Source organism: Falco cherrug, chromosome 12, assembly GCF_023634085.1.
Source record: "Falco cherrug isolate bFalChe1 chromosome 12, bFalChe1.pri, whole genome shotgun sequence".
Taxonomy (NCBI): Eukaryota; Metazoa; Chordata; class Aves; order Falconiformes; family Falconidae; genus Falco; species Falco cherrug.
In genome coordinates, this window is record NC_073708.1 from 32,605,660 (window position 1) to 32,622,946 (window position 17,287).

General features: G+C 45.6%; 1 protein-coding gene across 2 annotated transcripts in view; it reads left to right on the forward strand.

Annotated features, from left to right (window-relative positions):
* PGM1 (phosphoglucomutase 1) overlaps positions 1 to 17,287 on the forward strand; it is a 28,239-nt gene that overhangs the window by 6,277 nt on the left and 4,675 nt on the right. For both annotated transcript variants that reach the window (XM_055725136.1, XM_055725135.1), the window contains exons 2-7: positions 10,464 to 10,626; positions 10,928 to 11,074; positions 12,208 to 12,333; positions 13,347 to 13,537; positions 13,987 to 14,141; positions 14,745 to 14,860. In XM_055725136.1, the coding sequence (XP_055581111.1) occupies positions 10,464 to 10,626; positions 10,928 to 11,074; positions 12,208 to 12,333; positions 13,347 to 13,537; positions 13,987 to 14,141; positions 14,745 to 14,860 (898 nt within the window). The remainder of the gene's footprint in view (positions 1 to 10,463; positions 10,627 to 10,927; positions 11,075 to 12,207; positions 12,334 to 13,346; positions 13,538 to 13,986; positions 14,142 to 14,744; positions 14,861 to 17,287) is intronic.

A 17,287-nucleotide genomic window follows, 5' to 3' on the forward strand; every position in this document is an offset into this window, starting at 1 on the left:
TTGGGCCTACTGATGCGAAGTGTTCATTATTGCTCACCTTTACGTCAGCCTCACTTGTTTTCTTACCTGGTTTTTAAGAAATCTGTAACCGACGTTTGTTGTTGTTCCTGTTTCCACGCAGCACTGTGCAGTCAGCCTTAGCCTTGTCGGTTTACAGACCTTCATCCGTTCAGCAATTGTCATTATCCTGAAGAAGAAATGCTCTCAGTCCTCAGGGTCAGATCTTCCCTTTAAGTAAAAGCAGCTGGTATTAAAAATATCAAACTAAAGTGATGATAAAGGAAGTTGTTCCAAAAAGCAATCCCTGTGTACCAGAATTAGAGGCAGTGACGCTAGGTCCTGCAGGCCATTAGGAAAAACCTCTGGTCTGTCTTGTATTACAGTTTTTCTCAGGAGCCCAAGGAGAAATTGAGACGTGCTATCTGAAGTAAGGAAATAGAGACTGGTTATGCCCTGAGCATTCCCATACAGATATATCCTGGCTTCAGATTATGGCAGGTTTTAGAAGACAACCATGCATGCAGCAGCTCTTACAGCTTGGGGACTGCTTTTACGCTAGCTTAACTTCCTTTTGCTTGTAAAGTTATTTGGCTCATATCAGTTTACAATTGAGGGTTATTAAAGCAGCGGTCAGATTGTCCGGTTTCAGTGCCTTTTTGGAACTCTACAATAATGAAACTCTGGCTCAAAGGAAGAGCTAAGGTGCTTTGCAGTTAATCTCTGCAAATCCAGCAGATGGAGTTGAAATTCATACTAACGGGGATTTAACGGTAATCTCCTGGAACAATGACTCTGCATGACCAGAAACCTTAGCTCCGGTTCTGCTGGTAGGACAGCAGGGTGGAAGTCTAATGCCTTCTCTTTGTGAAGGCAAAGTTTGGGATAGGTGAGCTGGACTGAATAGGTGCTATGGTATTATGCCAAGACTGAGCTGCAGCAGCATCAAGAAATGCGCTATGGTGGGGTTCTCTCACAGCTAGCCAATGTATTGGTTAATGTTTCAAATGATGAACTGGAACATATCTTAGAAAGAAACAGAAATAAGATAGGATATCAGTAAGAGCAAGTGCGTGAAGGATGCATAGGCAGAAGTAATAAAATATGAATGTAGTATGTACATTTATAGTAATTGTGCAGGTTGCAGAGTAACACACTAAGCAGCAGATCTAATGAGCAGACCACAAAGACAGCTGGCAGTACCATCCAGTTATCCAAAAAACCAAATGTTGTTGCTAGATTTTTAAATAAGGTTGTTGTCAGTGAAACCTAGGAAATAGTCTCACCAGGACTGTGATCCTGCTGTGGGGTACTGCCCCTCAGAGAGGGTGCAGTCGTCTTAGGGGAGACTCCAGCAGGAATAACCTGAGTTTGGGCAGGTGGGGTCAATGAGGAAGGAATGAACTTAGTCTGGAGATGGGGAAGCATGCTGGCAGTCTGCGAACGTCTGTGATGATGCTGCAGGGAGGAAGGTAATGAATTGTTCTCTGACCTGCTGGGGATAGGGCAAGAATTAAAATTGCAACAGCAGAGGTTTAGGTTAGGCATTAGAAAGCATTTTGGGAAGCTTAAGGCTAATGAAAGGAGTGTGTTGCCTGGGAAAACCTCTAATGAGAATGGTTTGGGTAGGGTTGACCCTGCCTAGGGCAGGCTCTAGGTGACCTCTGCACAGCCCTTCCAGCCCTCTTTCCTGCTGCTGTACTTAAGCTGCTTTTGACTGCTGGGCCCACAGGCAAAGCTTCTCTAGCACATCCTGGTGAGCTTCTGAGAAAATGCTGGTGTATGTCTCCCGCTCTCCCCTCTGTCTGTGCTGTTCCCCACTACGTGTAGCCACCTCACTAGCACGTATACATACAGCGAGTTACTGGTTTGCTACCAGTCATCAGCTTGGCTCTGTACAGCTCAAATCAGAGCTTCTGTCCCTGATCCTGCAAGGTTTAAGCAGATATGTCACGCTAGCATCTGGCTGAGCCAGCCAGTGCCCTCCCTCTGCTCCACAGCATTGTCGGCATTTTGTAGTTCTGGATTTATTGGGTTCAGTTTAGGAGGACCCAGGGACAAGGGGCTGTCTCTCACTAGGCTGGGGCCAGAAATCCTGGAGCATTCTTGTGTCTGCTTGAGGTAAACCAGCTGGAATCCCTCTTCCATCCCCTGGTGCAGGGGCAGGACAATAAATGCCAGGGCAGTCCAAGGTAACATGCAGATACGGATGTTCTTTGAAGAGCTGACCTTTGAACAGAACGTTTCTCAATCTTGCTTGCTGGTGTGTATTTCTCTCCAGGAAAAGGGTGGATCAGCCTCTGCCTGTGTGACAAACCTGCAGCCCGTCACTCTGTAGCAGCCCTGCAGATGGTGGTTTCATCCCTAGCCCTGCAGAGCCCTTTCTCTGCCACCCCTGTAGCTTGTCTCTTAATTTTAACTGGGGTGCAGTGTAGGTACAGAAAATTGTCTCTTAATTCTGGAGTGACTTCTATGTACGTGGTTGCATGTATATGCACTCGTGCTGTCAAGATGGTGGCAGATCTGTTGCCTCTCTGGAATCTCTACAGCAACTTCAAAACCTAGATTTTTAATTAATTCTTACAGAAACCAAGAGTTCTGCAGTTGAGGCAACACTCAGTGTATGACTAACAGGCTTGCATTTGGTCTGTTTATTTTATGTTGGTGCCATTTGTGTTGGTATTGCCCAACGTCACGCAGCAGTGGCTGCCTGGACCAGAGCTGTGTTCAGGCAGCAAGTGCATGGTTTTGGCAGCTGAGCAGCAGGGTTGTGCAGGGCTCTTGGCACCCTCTTACGGTGAGCGTGCAGGCGGCAGCTCAGGGATTGGAACTGTTCTGTGAGCAGGAGTTAGGGGAATGTGATTTCTGTCTTAAAGGCAAGTCACAAAATAGGTGTAAAATACCTGATTTTACTCCACTTGTTCCCTGAGATTTCATGCTGTGTACCTTTTTAACTAATCACAGAAAAAGAGCATAAAGAGGTAATGCCTACTACCAGCTGTTTGCTGTCAGAAAAATTCCTGCAAAGCTGGAAAAGAAAGATTGCAGCAAAACACAGCTCTACAGCAGGTGCATTGGCTTTATTTGCTCATGGAAGGAAGAGAGAGGAGGGAGAGAGGAATGGGCATAAGCTGAAAGGAGAGGATAAGAAGGGCTGCTGATGGAGGAGAGGGCATCTGGCACCTTGGAGAAGCCTGCCCCAAGGGTGTTTGCAGGGGCTGAGAAGAGACAGTTATTGTTCACTCCAAAATACGAGATCGTAGCTCGATCTCGGAGGAAGGCTGTGCTAAGGGTGGGGTAGTGTTGGGGTGTGAAGCCGGGAGAGCCTGGCTGCCTGGTCCCAGGCTTGGGGAAGGCTGCAGACAGCCGCAGGCCTGGGTGGGTGGGATGAGGGAAGATGGCAGAGCTCACGCTGGGGGAGAAGGGATGGCACAGGAGCTGACTGTATCGAGCCAAGGGAGGAGCTGGGTGCTCTGCAAAGTTTTACTGAAGTTTAAGTCCTCTCAGAATAGCCCTGTTTGCCTTTATTATCATTAACCAAAGTCAACAGTTAGTTTCTTGATTTAACTCTGTTCTTGCATGTCTGAAGTGCAAGGGAATTAAAGGGCAGCTAAGCCAGCAGATGTCCCTGCCTGTGGCAGATCAGCTGTTTGGATGGGAAAACACCCTCACCAGCCTCTCACTGCCATGAGGAGTAAGAGACGGAGGAAATAAAGACCAACAGGAAAAATTAAGGAGATTGGGGTTGTTTACTGTGGCAAAGAGAGGGCGCTCAGCATCTGTGTGCTAAGGGATTTTTTTAATGTGTGAGTTGTGTCAGGAAGAGGATTATGATGAATTTGTTTTCTGTCTCAGCTCTGGAGGACTTAACCCACAGCAAAGAAGGTGGACAGCAGACTGTAGGAAAACACTTCTAACTGCATGGCTAATTATGCACTGGCACAGCTTACCTAAAGACAAAGATTTCAAGAACCAAGTTGTATCAGGTTTCTGGAGGATGCCCTAGGCGTATTTGATCCTGCATCAGTTCTAGGGTGGGAGTGGATGACCTGCTGAATTCCTTTCCAGCCTGTAAGTGATCTGTAATGATCACGGTCATCCAAGCAAAGCCCCCAGATGACAGATCAAATGATACTTCCACAGTCTCTTCTCCAGTCCTTAAGGTTGTCAGGATCCACCTTTGGTGAGCATTTTTTCACCTCTGAATCTTTTGGCAACCATATGATCATGAACCTCTGTACTGGTCCTGGCTGGCTAATTACTGGTGATTTAGTTTATCCCAAATAGTGATGCATGTGCTGCAGGAAGGCCCTGGGACCAGGTAGGCTCCCCAAAGGCAGGGTTGGTGTATATGCTATTGTTTACCCTATGCTTTATATGCACTGTTTTAGTGCCTATAGATAGAACGTGTTGCATTTCATGTACATAAGCATGGCACTAATGACCGTCACCTTCCTCCCCAGCTTAATTTAGTTTGATTCCTTTGTTCAGTACATGTGTGCTTAATTACACACACAAATTTCTCACCCTCCATAGGCCTTTTCTCTGCCAGTAAGTCCATGTGCATCTTCTTTGTGTAGCCGCGGGAGCTGGTTAGTGGCCTGTGCCCTCCTCCTGTCACTTAATGCCGCAGCGTTTTCAGGGCAGTAAGTTTATCTTGTGGGAGTAAGAAGGGAAGGAGCTTGCTTAGGCCTTTTCCTGCCAGGAGACTTGTCTGGCGTGAGGCTCTTCAGAGCTCATTTTGGGAGCTGGATTTTGTTTTCTGTGCCACTAGAGGGAAACCTCTGCCTTTGCATGAAAATAAAAGGCATCTCAGCTGCCGGATGCTGAAATAGCATGGATGTACAAAGCACAAACCAATTGTTTCTAGCTGCATATCCCAGGCAATCTCACTGTTGATGTACAATATGTGTTGTGCTAGTTCTGTACACATTACTTGTGGTTTGGTGGGGAAAAGAGAGGAATTAAGGAATGAAATTCTGAGCCCATGCTAAATAAGTTGCCTCTGGGGCTGTGAGCTAAGAGATTTCTGGATGGATGAGGCGGCACGGTTTGTGTGCGGTGTGTTTAGGCCGGCGCCCTGCAGCATCCTGGTGTTTACCAAAGCCAGTGCTTGCCCTGTGGGTGAACCTGGGTAGGGGTGTGTGGGGCAGCAGCCTTTGGGGTCCCGCAGATGGCTCAAATAGCTTTGCTTTCTGAGAGCAAACCTGAATTAAATTCCTTCCCTAGGGAAGCTCACCTGGCTCTTCAGCTCCCTTGGAGGACCCAGGTCAACTTTCATAGATCATCAGGTAGAGCCTTTCTCTCTAAAGTTGTTTTTCTGCCATGAGGTTTCCCCTCAGTCTCATACAGATTACCCAGCTCAACTTTAATGTGCTGATGCATATAACAGGTTCTTTTTACCCCTTGGAATAAAATCTGTCAATTATTGGAGCAATGACAGAATCAGCACCTTCGGAAACAGTCCCGTGAGCATTTTACCTTTGTAAATTGTCACAATTCAGCTGTGTACACATCTCCTTTCCCTCTCTGCTTCTAATAAGGGGACAAACTGAATCGTGATAAAGTGTATGTTCTTTAATTGCTTCAGTAATATCTATAAGTTGTCTCCAGCAGCATGGACAGAGGACTCCGAGTGTTATTGAAGAGGTTTGGGGGAAACTCTTAATTTCAACGTAGCATTCAAAGTTACCTTTCCCTTATTCAGGAAGATGATGCTTCACAGAAGTTTCTTGGTATCTGTCTCTCTTCTGTATGTGTTTAAGCTGCTCCAAAATGAATAGCTTTATCAGACATTTGGTAATTTTTTTGTGGTTTTTAGTGACTCCAAATGCATACACTTGCCCTTAGTGAGACTTGTGTGGGTATGCAATTGCAACTGTTGGTCTTGTGGCTTTTTAGCTACTCTTGGGTTTTTTCTTAGTCAAACAAAAGTTGACCCACTACTCCCTGTGCATAACGCTCCTGGGTTTGAGAGGGAGACCATGGAGAAGTCAGGTTGTCAGAGCAGGAGCTGTGTGAGCGAACTAGCTAACAGATCTCTTGCCTTCCATTTTAAGAGTGACCTTTAACTCACCAGGCTTTGCAAAATAACTCCAGCGGAGTGCTGCCATGCCCGCTGGAGGCTTACCCCCTGGGGACCTGCCGCCCTGGGGAGCGGCGTGACGGCCGGCCCCGGCCAGTGGCCTGGCACTGCCATGCAGATCTGCTTGGCTGGTGAAACGCTGAGCTCTGCGCCAGGGCAGCCCATCGGCGCATCCGAGCAGAGGGCTGAGCTGCTCGCCGCGTCCCCCGGCACCCCTGCCCTGAGGGAGAACCAGATGGATTGACGGTGCTGGGCTCCAGTGGGTGATAGCGCAGAATGGCAAGGAGCTATGCCTGTGGAGAGCAGGAGATGGTAAAGAAGAGAAAAATCCTTTCCCAGCCATTTCAGTGAGGGACAGCAGCGTGGAATTGGATGTTCTCGGTGACATTGATCCTCTACAACAAGTGCAAGAAAACGTCTTCTATTACAGAAACTACCTTCAGCTCAAGGTTCAGGGAGCTATTTTTGGGTGCTCAGCAACTTCACTGAACTTCTGTCTAATAGGTGGGCTATTGCTGGTGTCAGGATTGATTTTTTTTGTATTTTGGCGTAACTTTTTAAATGCATTTATATGAAAAAAGAACATGGAAGATACTCCTCTGCCTGTGCTGACTATGCCAACAGCTCCTTACAATGATCAGAAACCAGGAACCAGTGGACTACGGAAGAAGACCTTTTATTTTGAATCCAAGATGAACTATTTGCAGAATTTTATCCAGAGTATATTTTTTTCCATAGATCTAAGAGATCGACAGGGATCTTCTATGGTAATTGGAGGTGATGGGAGATACCTTAATAAGTCTGCAGTGGAACTGATAGTCCAAATGGCTGCTGCCAATGGGGTTGGTAAACGTTAAATGACTCAATTCCTATAGTTGTGTAGCTGATAAATGCAGAAAACCATAATAAATAAGTCACTATAAGATTTAATTTCCCCAAAGATTTTATTCAACTGCTATAGTTAACTTTTTAATGGAAACTCAGTTTGGTTGCACAGAAATGACTCTTTTTTTACTTTTAAGTGATGCAGTTGGACAAAAGTATGTGTGAATGCACATGCAGCAAAGAAACAAATACTGCTTGGGTTTTGTGCGCTCTTGTTTTGTGTTTTGACATACGACAAGCTGTTGGCACCTGTGGATTTCATAGTCTGTCCATCAGATCATAAAACCCTGATACTGTTCAGAAGCAAAGTAGCAGGTAAAGCCATAGCTCGCTGCTCAGTGGCAGCTTGGCAGAAACTCTCTGAGCTGCTCGGCAAATGAAAAGGCAAAGCGCGGTTGTTTCTTTCTCAACGGGTACAAGTTGTGGCTATGTGATAAGTACACCAGGAGCCTCTGAAAATCACAGTAAGATGGGAGTTAGCAAGTGAGTGGCAACCTTTGCAGTGATCTCTGATTGTGCTGGAAATCTGTTTTGGAAGCAGAACAGAAGGCTTGTCTGTTTGCAGCAGTGCACGGTTTGTGCGCTGTGAGACTCTTGGGCACTGGGGTTTTGTCTGTTTCCTTCTGCTTCTTATGAATAAAAGATTTGGCTGTCTGTCCTGGGTCTTTTAGTGTAGACCAAACTTTACACTGAAAGACAGGTTTTTAGGAATTTGTTTGACAGAAAACCTTATCTGATCACAACAGGGTAATTAGTAATGAATGGGAGAAGAGGAGGAGATAACTTTTTTTTTTCCTTTTTAAAATCAACGTATTTTCCATCTTGGGGAAAAAAAAGTCCTTTGGCATTGAAAATTAATGTGTTCCCCTTAAGTCAGTGTGTGGGCTGAGATGAAGAGCTCAAAAATGTGCACAAAGAGCCAGGCCTGCTGCTTGGACTGTTTGACACTAGGACAGATTTTCTGCTGGTAAAGGTGAGATTAGACTGATCTTCACCAGCTGAGACTTTTCTCATACATTTCTTTTCAGCACTGTGGCCCATGTCTGGCTAAAATCTGGTTTTGCTGCCAGTGTTGACATTTTTCATTGATCATTTTGATATGCTCTGCCTAATATCTGTGATTATCAGCATTGTGCTCATCTTGCTCTATAGACTAGAAGGGATGAGTGCAAGGATGTTTTCAAATATAAAAAAACCATGAGGAGTGCATGTATGTGGTGTTCTTGAGTATGTGAAAATCTCTTTTGTCGGTGTGTGGCAGAGATAGGTACTGTTATCTCTACCAATGTGGGATCAGCGGGATTTCCACATTGCACCAAGCACACTTGCTACGTTGGTAGCATCACACTGCGTGTTTTAAATGATGATTATTTGGTTAAAGGAAATGACCGAGGTAGTTTGTCCCTTTAACGTGGCTTGTATAGACATGTCTCTGTTTGGAGTTGTAACTGTGGCACAGTGTATAGGATTGGTGTGTCTCGGGATGCAGGAAGACTGGAAGGCTGTACTGATGACATGGTACAGCTGTAGACATTGGCTTTCTTGGCATGGAAAACATGTTTTTGGTGTCAAAGCATCAGCCTGCGTTACTGGGGGGAGGAGGGAGGTCGAAGGAGCTCTCCTTCATTGCCTGTGTGCGTTTCATTGGGGTTTTCAGTAAAACCGGGTTGAAGTATTGCCTGGATTGCTTTGAAGTGCTGTAACCCAAACGCTGCTCAGAGTGCATCTGCTTGTGAACAGGTCTGTTTTGAGCATTCTGTGAAAGATATTTCTGCATCGTTATATCCTTTGATTTTTCTCATAAGAAATTCCAGAGAATTAAAAAAGATAAAGTGTAAATTACTCAGCACACTGCTACACGGAGCAGCCTTTTCCAGTGGTTACCACCAAGGATTTAGCATTGGATGGGTGGGGAATGGCAGCTGAAAACCTCTGAAAGCCAAGGAAGACCCCAGATCAGAGAGCAGCTTGTACAAGGACAAGTTTTTCTTCTTTTCCTTCCTCGCTGCAGGAGCTGCAGTGCACATAGAAAAGCTGCAGTTTGGCTGTGCAGGAAGGACGAGTTGGGTAAGGACAACGGATCTGGTGTGTTCACCCAGCTCTCCTGCAGCCACTCTGCGTTTGGGAGGAAAACCCCCTTGTTTTGCCAATCCTCTGCAGCATCCCTTGGGCGGCATGCGAGGCACGGCAGAGCCCTGCTGCAGAGGGGTGTTGCAGCTGAATGTGACCCTTGAAGGGAAGCTGGGAGACAAAAGAGGAAGTTTTAGAGAGGAGCCTCCTGGGCACTACACTAATTCTCAGTGAAGGTGAAGGAGCAAGACTCAGATGCCGGAATAAAACACTAGACAAGGTCTGCTGGCTTGGACTGAGAATGGTGAATAAAGCAAAACCTATGTAGGTTGGGCTGCTTCAGATTAAACATGTGGCATAATAAACGAGTGCAATCAGCCTGGTAGATAGGCGCTGTGAGGGCTGTAATACTGGCTACTATGGCCAGCTGGAAGAAGGGCATTCACTCTGAGTTTATAAACTGCTCTTTCACATTTATGCTTGTTGTTTGCTAGAGCTGCAGTTCTTTTAGCGGCACCTCACTCGCCCAGCTGGTCTGTGACAGCTGTAGCATGTAATAACTGATCAGCAGCGAAGCAGGGGCTTAGCACCAGGCAGTGCTGCAGGAGAGGAATCACAGTCATCCAGTGCCCTTGGCTTAGCACCCAATGTGGACCTTCAGTCTGGGAACGCTGCCTTTTGTTTTCTGGTTTGTGTTTGAATGGAATTCTTCCTCTTTTCTCGGTTGTATACAGGGTCTAATCTCCTCGGTTGATGGAGAGTGGTCTGGTATGTTTTTAAATCTCCGTCACCTCATTTTGGGGGCTATGGTAAAGAGCATGTTCTTCCAGAAAAATATTCATCTTCTGTTTTATTACATGAACTCCAGCAACTGGATCCTGCTTACCTTGTATTGCTTAGCGCATTGGTCTGGGTTTAATCTCGGTGATATTACTAAATTTATGGGAAGGAGGTGTGTTAGCCGCTGCGAGTAAGAGAATCTGCAGCTGGTCCCGTGGGAGTAGTGATGATCATCGATTTTTATTTTCTTTTAGCTTCTCTCAGTCCCATTGTGTCTTCTGAAAGTAAAGTTTGAGACCATAGCCAACGGGGCTTGTTGGTTTGTTTTTTTTATTGTTGTTGTTGTTTAGGTGCCTCTGGAAGGGTCAGCTCTTCAGTGCAAGCTGCCGTGTCCAGTTGAGCTGCAGCATTCATAAAGGAAAATGCTAACAGGGCACCGCAGAGCAGGGTCAGACGTTCACTGTGCAGAGAACTCTGGCAGCCTCCCAGGAACAAGGGAGTTTGCTTGCAGAGAAGCAGCACCTCTGCCGTGAGCACGTTTCCTGGGCGCTCCAGTTTACCTGTCGCCAGCGTTTGGGGGTTTGGTGGTGTTGCTGGTTTTAGGATTTGGGACTCACAGGAGTTTGGTTTGCTCTTTAATTTTCAGATTGGCCGCTTGGTCATTGGGCAGAATGGCATTCTGTCCACCCCTGCGGTGTCCTGCATCATCAGGAAAATCAAAGCCATTGGTGGAATCATTCTGACAGCCAGCCACAACCCCGGTGGGCCCAGTGGAGATTTTGGCATTAAATTCAATATTGCCAATGGAGGTAAGGTCGCTTGGTTTGTTTTGATTTACTTTGTTTCTGTTTGACTGTTTCTTGTGTTGACCCTGAGGAACCTAATTTAACTGTCTTTAACATCACAGAGATTCAGTGCCCTAAGCAGTGGGCTTCCCTAAATGGAGCAAGTGACTGATCTGCTCCCCTCGTACCCTGATATTCCTGTCCTCGGGAGGTATTCCCAGCCCCAGGTCTTTTGCTGTACTTCTGAAGTATACTCCTTTCGCAGGCTGATTCTTTAATGCCTTCCCCCATTTATGGCATAAAATATGCCCATTTTATCTTGCAGGCCCTGCTCCTGAAGGTATCACAGATAAAATTTTCCAAATCAGCAAGAAAATTGAGGAGTATGCAATCTGCCCAGATCTCCACGTGGACCTGAGCACCATTGGGAAACAGCAGTTCGACTTGGAGAACAAATTTAAACCATTTACAGGTAAACAACTGTTCTTCTTGGGAAGTTTCCTTTTGGGTAGAGTTAGCCCATAAACAGGCAAAGACATCTGGTGCTTCTGAAGGACAGACGAGGCCATTCTGACCTCTCCTCACCTGTCGGAGAACCCAAGCAAGGACATTGCTCCTGGTCACGCGGGTGGCATCCTGGCTTTTTTTTTGGCCTGCATCGCATGTTTTATAGACACTTTAATTATATCATTGTTTCTGTCCTATGAAAGGTGGTTGTTACGAAATGGATAGGTAAATCTGATCCATCAAACTTCACTAAAATTAGAGACTTTGTCTGTAAGGCTACCATTAACATGTACTTGCAAAACAGACAACTCTGCAGTTAAAGTGCCTTTTCCTGGTTTAAAAACTATAGTGTTAGTGTTTAATCTTTGATTTTTTTTTCCCCATGGTTTCACATATAAAAGCTGCCTCTGTGAGTAGGAAAGCCATGTCACACGTGACTTCTGTCAGTCAGCAGTGAAAGATGAAAATGCATTAAAAGAAGACTTGAAAAACGCTTACTGTGCGTATTTTTTACCATCTCCTGGTGACTTATGCTTATAATTAAAACAACAATAAATCAAAGATCATAAAAGTTGGTGTTTCTCAGTCCCCATTTCTGTATAGTGGAATTTTTATGTTAATGGGGTTTTCAGGGCTCTAACTTTATATTGCCTGTTAGTTGCAAAGGTGCAACTTTTTCAGACTATTAGGTGCACAGTTCCCATCGACTTTGGAAATTGGAGATCAGTTTTTGTATGTATGTATATTACTTTTTTCCCCTTTTCCTTTAATCTCCACTCTCCCAGTAAGTGGAGTGGGACTGAGCCCTCTTGAAAGAAGTCCAGGAAGCCATAGCAGTGATTGTCTTAAGGGTTTTGTTGGTCTGTTTGGTCTGTAACCTGGTTAGCCGTGACAGCCCGTAATTAAATTCTTAATATAGGACCATTACTGTTGTCCTTGTGAAATGATTCTATGGGATGTTCAAAGGCTCTGTGCTGAGCCCTGGCCCTTTGCACTAGGGACTGTCAGCACTGTGCCATGTGTAGCAAAATTACATTTCTGCAAAGATTTCAGACTGTGAGAGCTGGTCTCTATTTACTTTTTTTTTTTTTTTCCCAGTGGAAATTGTGGACTCGGTAGAAGCTTATGCAAATATGCTCAGGAACATCTTTGACTTCAATGCATTAAAGGAACTGCTTTCAGGGAAAAACCACCTCAAGATTCGCATAGACGCTATGCATGGAGGTATGGCTGGGCTTAGGTTTGGGACATTGTGGGTGGCTGGGTGTCCTTGGGGCTTTGCCACCTACTTCAGAGGGAAAGCTTTTTTTCTGGAATTCCTATACAACACCTCTAAATTTGGGTTTTGTTTTGTAACATCCTGCATTTTGCAGGCAAAGTTTTTATGGCTTTACATTATTTTCTTTTTTCAAATGTTTGATCTCAGGAGTTGACCTAGGGCAGAAATATCAGTGGGGTTTTGGGGGGATGCTGTGTGGCTCACACATGTCAATCCATGGTTGAGAGGCAGAGCCGGTTAGCACTGATGGTGTGGTCAGAGCTGCCCTGGTAGACTTAATATCAGTGTCCCATGGAGGTCACAGCAGTTAGGCAAATATCTGCCCATAGAAATTTCAGTACAAAAATGGGGCTGTTGGACTGTTTTATATAAATTAACATACAAGCCAAGCTTGTGAGTCTCTTTACCATAGACATTTTTAGGAGCACCCTAGCTTTCTTACCATCTTGTTTCTCTTGTCTCCAGACCATTCCCATTCCTATGCTCACTTACTTTTTTTTTATTGTCTACATCATTAGTGTTTGAGAGCAGTAAATCCTGTTGTACTGCTGGATATCTGTGAATCACACATGTATTTTGTTCTGTTATATGGGGCTGTCATACTCACACCTCTGTGCACCTGGGGCATAAGCCCTTCACAGTGGGATCCTGGCTCATGCGCTGAGCCCCTGGCATAGGCTTATCCTCACTTCTAAACCCGTGAGTGGTTTCAGTTATTTAGTGGGACAGCCCCTCAGCTGAAGAGCTTGCTTTGGCAGGAACTTGTGTGTCTGGATAAGAGCAAGCTTAAGCACACCTTTGTGCTGCTTGAGGCTTTTGATGTGAGCACTTGTGCTTTAGTACAATAAACCACATAAACTGGCCCAAACCCAGAAGACCAGAGGCCTGGCTGGTTATGTGGCTGGTGCAGAGCTGACTGAGGGCAGAGCTGACTCATTTCCATGTTTTGCCGTGATAGTTGTGGGCCCTTATGTAAAAAAGATCCTGTGTGAGGAGCTTGGAGCCCCAGCAAATTCAGCTGTGAACTGCACCCCGCTGGAGGACTTTGGTGGCCACCATCCCGACCCCAACTTAACCTACGCTGCTGACCTGGTCCAGACCATGAAAACAGGAGAGTATGACTTTGGAGCTGCCTTTGATGGAGATGGGGTAAGTGGGCTCTTCTGTATTCACCTTTTTTGCCCCTTGGTCAGCTGTGGGGGAGTGACTGCTCAGCTGCTTTTAAGCAGAGGAGGATGGAGGTTGAAGACCTATTTTATTTTTTCACCCCCTCCCTCTCCCCCTTCTGTAACTGTGAATGGAAATGAACCACTTGCTGCAGTTTGCCACTGTGGCAATAGTTGGCTACTGTGTTAATAATGCAGTCCAAACTGTATTTAAATAGTTTTAAAGGCTGTGAGAAATCAGCAGGAAGGTGCAATGCTATACAGGTGTTGCTATTTAACTTTCTCAAACTCTGTATTTATTTCAGTGCAGTCAAAAAATCGCTGTGAGTTGTTGGGTTTATAGGCTGCGCCTGCCAAGTAGAACAACTTCTGCCACTGCAGCCTCTCTGTGCTAAGTGGGGATGAGAGCTGTTTCTCTCTTGTCTTCACCAGGATCGCAACATGATTCTTGGGAAACACGGCTTCTTTGTGAACCCCTCCGACTCTGTTGCTGTCATCGCTGCCAATATTTTCAGTATCCCTTATTTCCAGCAGACCGGCGTCCGTGGCTTTGCCCGGAGCATGCCCACCAGCGGGGCTCTCGATAGGTAGCACTACTTCTGTGTGTGGTGGGAGAGGGGAGGGGAGCCCTGCGAGGAGGGGTCTGTCCCTTTTTTGTGGTTTAACACATGTCTGTGGCGGGGAGTGAGTGCATGGTCCCCCTGAAGGGTGAAGCGGTGCCAGGGCTGCTGCGGGCTGGCTGCCAGGGGAGGCAGTGAAGTTTAATGAATTAAATCCTGTTTGGGGACATGGCAGAGCTGGGCTCTGCTCTTGGCTCTTTCTCTTTGCTACAGCTAAGCCCAAACAAATGATCCTCCCCACCTTTTTATTTATTTTGTTTATTTGAGAGTGATACTTTCTTTGTTAAATGCTTTGAGATCTACAACTTAAATCACTTTAGGAAAGCTATGTGTTTTATATCTATCCTTCAGTTGCGCATCCCACCCATTTCCCAAATGTTACACTGGGATAAAATAAGAGGATTGCTGCACAAAGAATTGTTGGTTGTAAAAAACCAGAACAGTGGCATGACCTGTCTTCAGTGTTACCCCAAAGGAGATGCTTGGTGGCCACTGAAGCTCCTACTGCAGCATTTCACATGGGAGCGCTGAGTCCGGCTGTGACGTGACTTAGCCTTCTTACCTTTGAAGGGTGGCCCATGCTACAAAGATCGCTTTGTATGAAACTCCAACTGGCTGGAAGTTCTTTGGAAACTTGATGGATGCAAACAAACTGTCTCTGTGTGGAGAGGAAAGCTTTGGTACTGGTAAGTCAGTGTTCCTGATTTCACCAATGATGGTATTATTCCTTCTCTTAGTTCTTTATTGCGCTGGGTAGCTTGGGATTTCTCTTTCATGTGTAGTTTTTAATGCTTCTAAAATAGTAAAACAAAAGCTTGCAAGAATCACTGGTAGAAACGAACACAATGCTGAAAGTTTTGTCAGGCAAGAGCTAGTCCTCCTTTTGGCTATTTAGGAAGGCATATGCAGATATGCAGGAAGTTTAAGGGCCTCTTTACTAGCCCGGTCATTGCGTCTATGGGGATTAAGTGCAATGTTAAATGTATTTTTCAACTCTTGGTGGCCAGGAAAACCTTCTAAATGTTTTCATTTCTGGAAGAAATATGGTTTGAAGCATGCAGTTTTATTAGGGAAGGTTTCAGGTCACTATTAAATCTCTGAGCTTAATAGGGCCCTCATTTTCCTGTTCTAAAAACAAGGTATGATTTATAAAGTTTAAATTAACACTTGCCTTTGAACAGTCTAAGCAAGTTATTAAGTTACCGAGAAACAAAGTGAACATCTTAAGGAATTTACTAGGGGTGTGCACGTGACACAAAACTATTATTTGTGCAGGGAAGTTAAAGCGAGCAAATTTTGCTCTGCATCGGAGTGGCGTGCTCAAAATGCGCCGTGTTCCTGGGAGGCCTCGGCAGTTTCTGAGTTTTCCCGTGGCACCTACCACATGGTTTTAACATCCTGACTCTGGAAATGAGACCTTCCCTGCATGCAGGAGGTCAGCACCTAATTCATGCGCAAAGGCTGCGTTTTATCTGGTCTGAGTTCTCCCTGAGATACTGTTTTCCCTATTTTCTGAAAGATCTTTGAAGACCAGAGGCAGCTGGTAGGATATGCGAGGCACAGGGCCTTGGGAGAATTTAGGTTGGATGATTCCAAGCTCGAACCTTAAGTGTTTTTGTTCCCCGTGTTTCAGAAAAACATTTTAGGCTGTGCATGGATGTCCCACAGAGCAGGGATGGTCTTAAATCCCCAAATGCCTGAAATTAAGTGCTTTGTAGAACTGGGGTGCACAACTTGACATAAAAGAATTACCCCATCTTTTCTGTAGCTGAGGAAACGGGGTCACAGACTCTGGCTGAAAGCAGTTTGCTGTGGGGCTGAAGCAGTCTTCAGTATTTTAGCAATCGAATGCTATTCTGATACACAGGGTTTGGCCTCAGGTTAGAAGGAAGGGAGAATTTCAGAAAATGTATCTCTGTAGAGAAATCTTGAAGTAAATCATGAGTAAAGAAAGATTTTGGAGTTTTGCCCTGGGTGATTTTCAGCATGCATTAAGTTCATATTCTGGACTTCGGTTAATGAGAGGGCACTGGCATTTCAGTAAATAAATAAAAACAAAAAGCAGCAAATGATTCATGGAGCTGCTGATAGGAGATGGTCTCTAACGAGCAGCTCTCTTAAAATTGTTTCCATCCTCTGTTGTATGAGCAATGAACTCACAGTTTCTTTCCGTCCTCCAATAGGTAGGTGACTCTGCATTACAAATCAAAGCGAATGATTCCATTTGCAGCCGGGGCCGAGAGAGAGGTTTGAGATTTTGGCCATGCAGTGGCCAGGAACTGAAGCAGTTTTTTGTGGGGGGACAGATTAAGGAGTATTGGGCTCCCCCTGCAATTCAAAGGGGGGTTGTCCATCTGGCAAATGCACTTTAAGGAATGAAAAGGGGTGAGGAAGGTTGTTTGATAGTAAGTTAATGAGGAGTTGTTTGGAGCCGGACAGAATGTGAGTGCTGAAGGGGAGAGAGGTGAAGGAGCAGCCAAATAGACCCAGTAAAAATTGAAACAAACTGTGACCCAGTGGGACTGGAGTCCAGGAGCAATTAGAGTAATGTGACATGACAGAATTCCTGCTTGCTTTCTTGGGTATTTTATTCCAGCAATAAGTTGATACATCACATGGGACTTCTGTTTATTTAGCATTCCTCTCCATCACCTCTGTGCAGCTCTCTCCGCTGTAAAGGACCGTGAGGGTAATTTATGGCTGCGTCCACAATAGTGGGATTTGTGTAAAGCGCCACGTAACCTGTGCCCCAGCCCCCAGCCCTTTTCCCCAGATGATTGCCCACTCTGGTAATTCTTGAGAGAGTAAAGTGGCAGCTCTGGAGCGCTCTCTGCATTAGCAGGCATGCTCTGGCTCCTTGGGATTTCGCTAATACCTGTTTGGAAGTTTTCCAGAGCTCAGAGGATAGAACTCAGGAGTTGTGCATCTGTGGGGCACAACTCCGAACTCGTAAGAAGCCTGGAATCAGAGTTGGATGTATTCTGGGCTGCCATTCGATCCCTCATTTAATTTAGGTGTTCAGGGTGCCGTCTAAGTTGCAACACCCTCTCGGGTTTCCCGAGGGCCTGGGTGCTGCGCAGTCCCTGCCCCACCGCCGTCAATCCCTGTCCGCT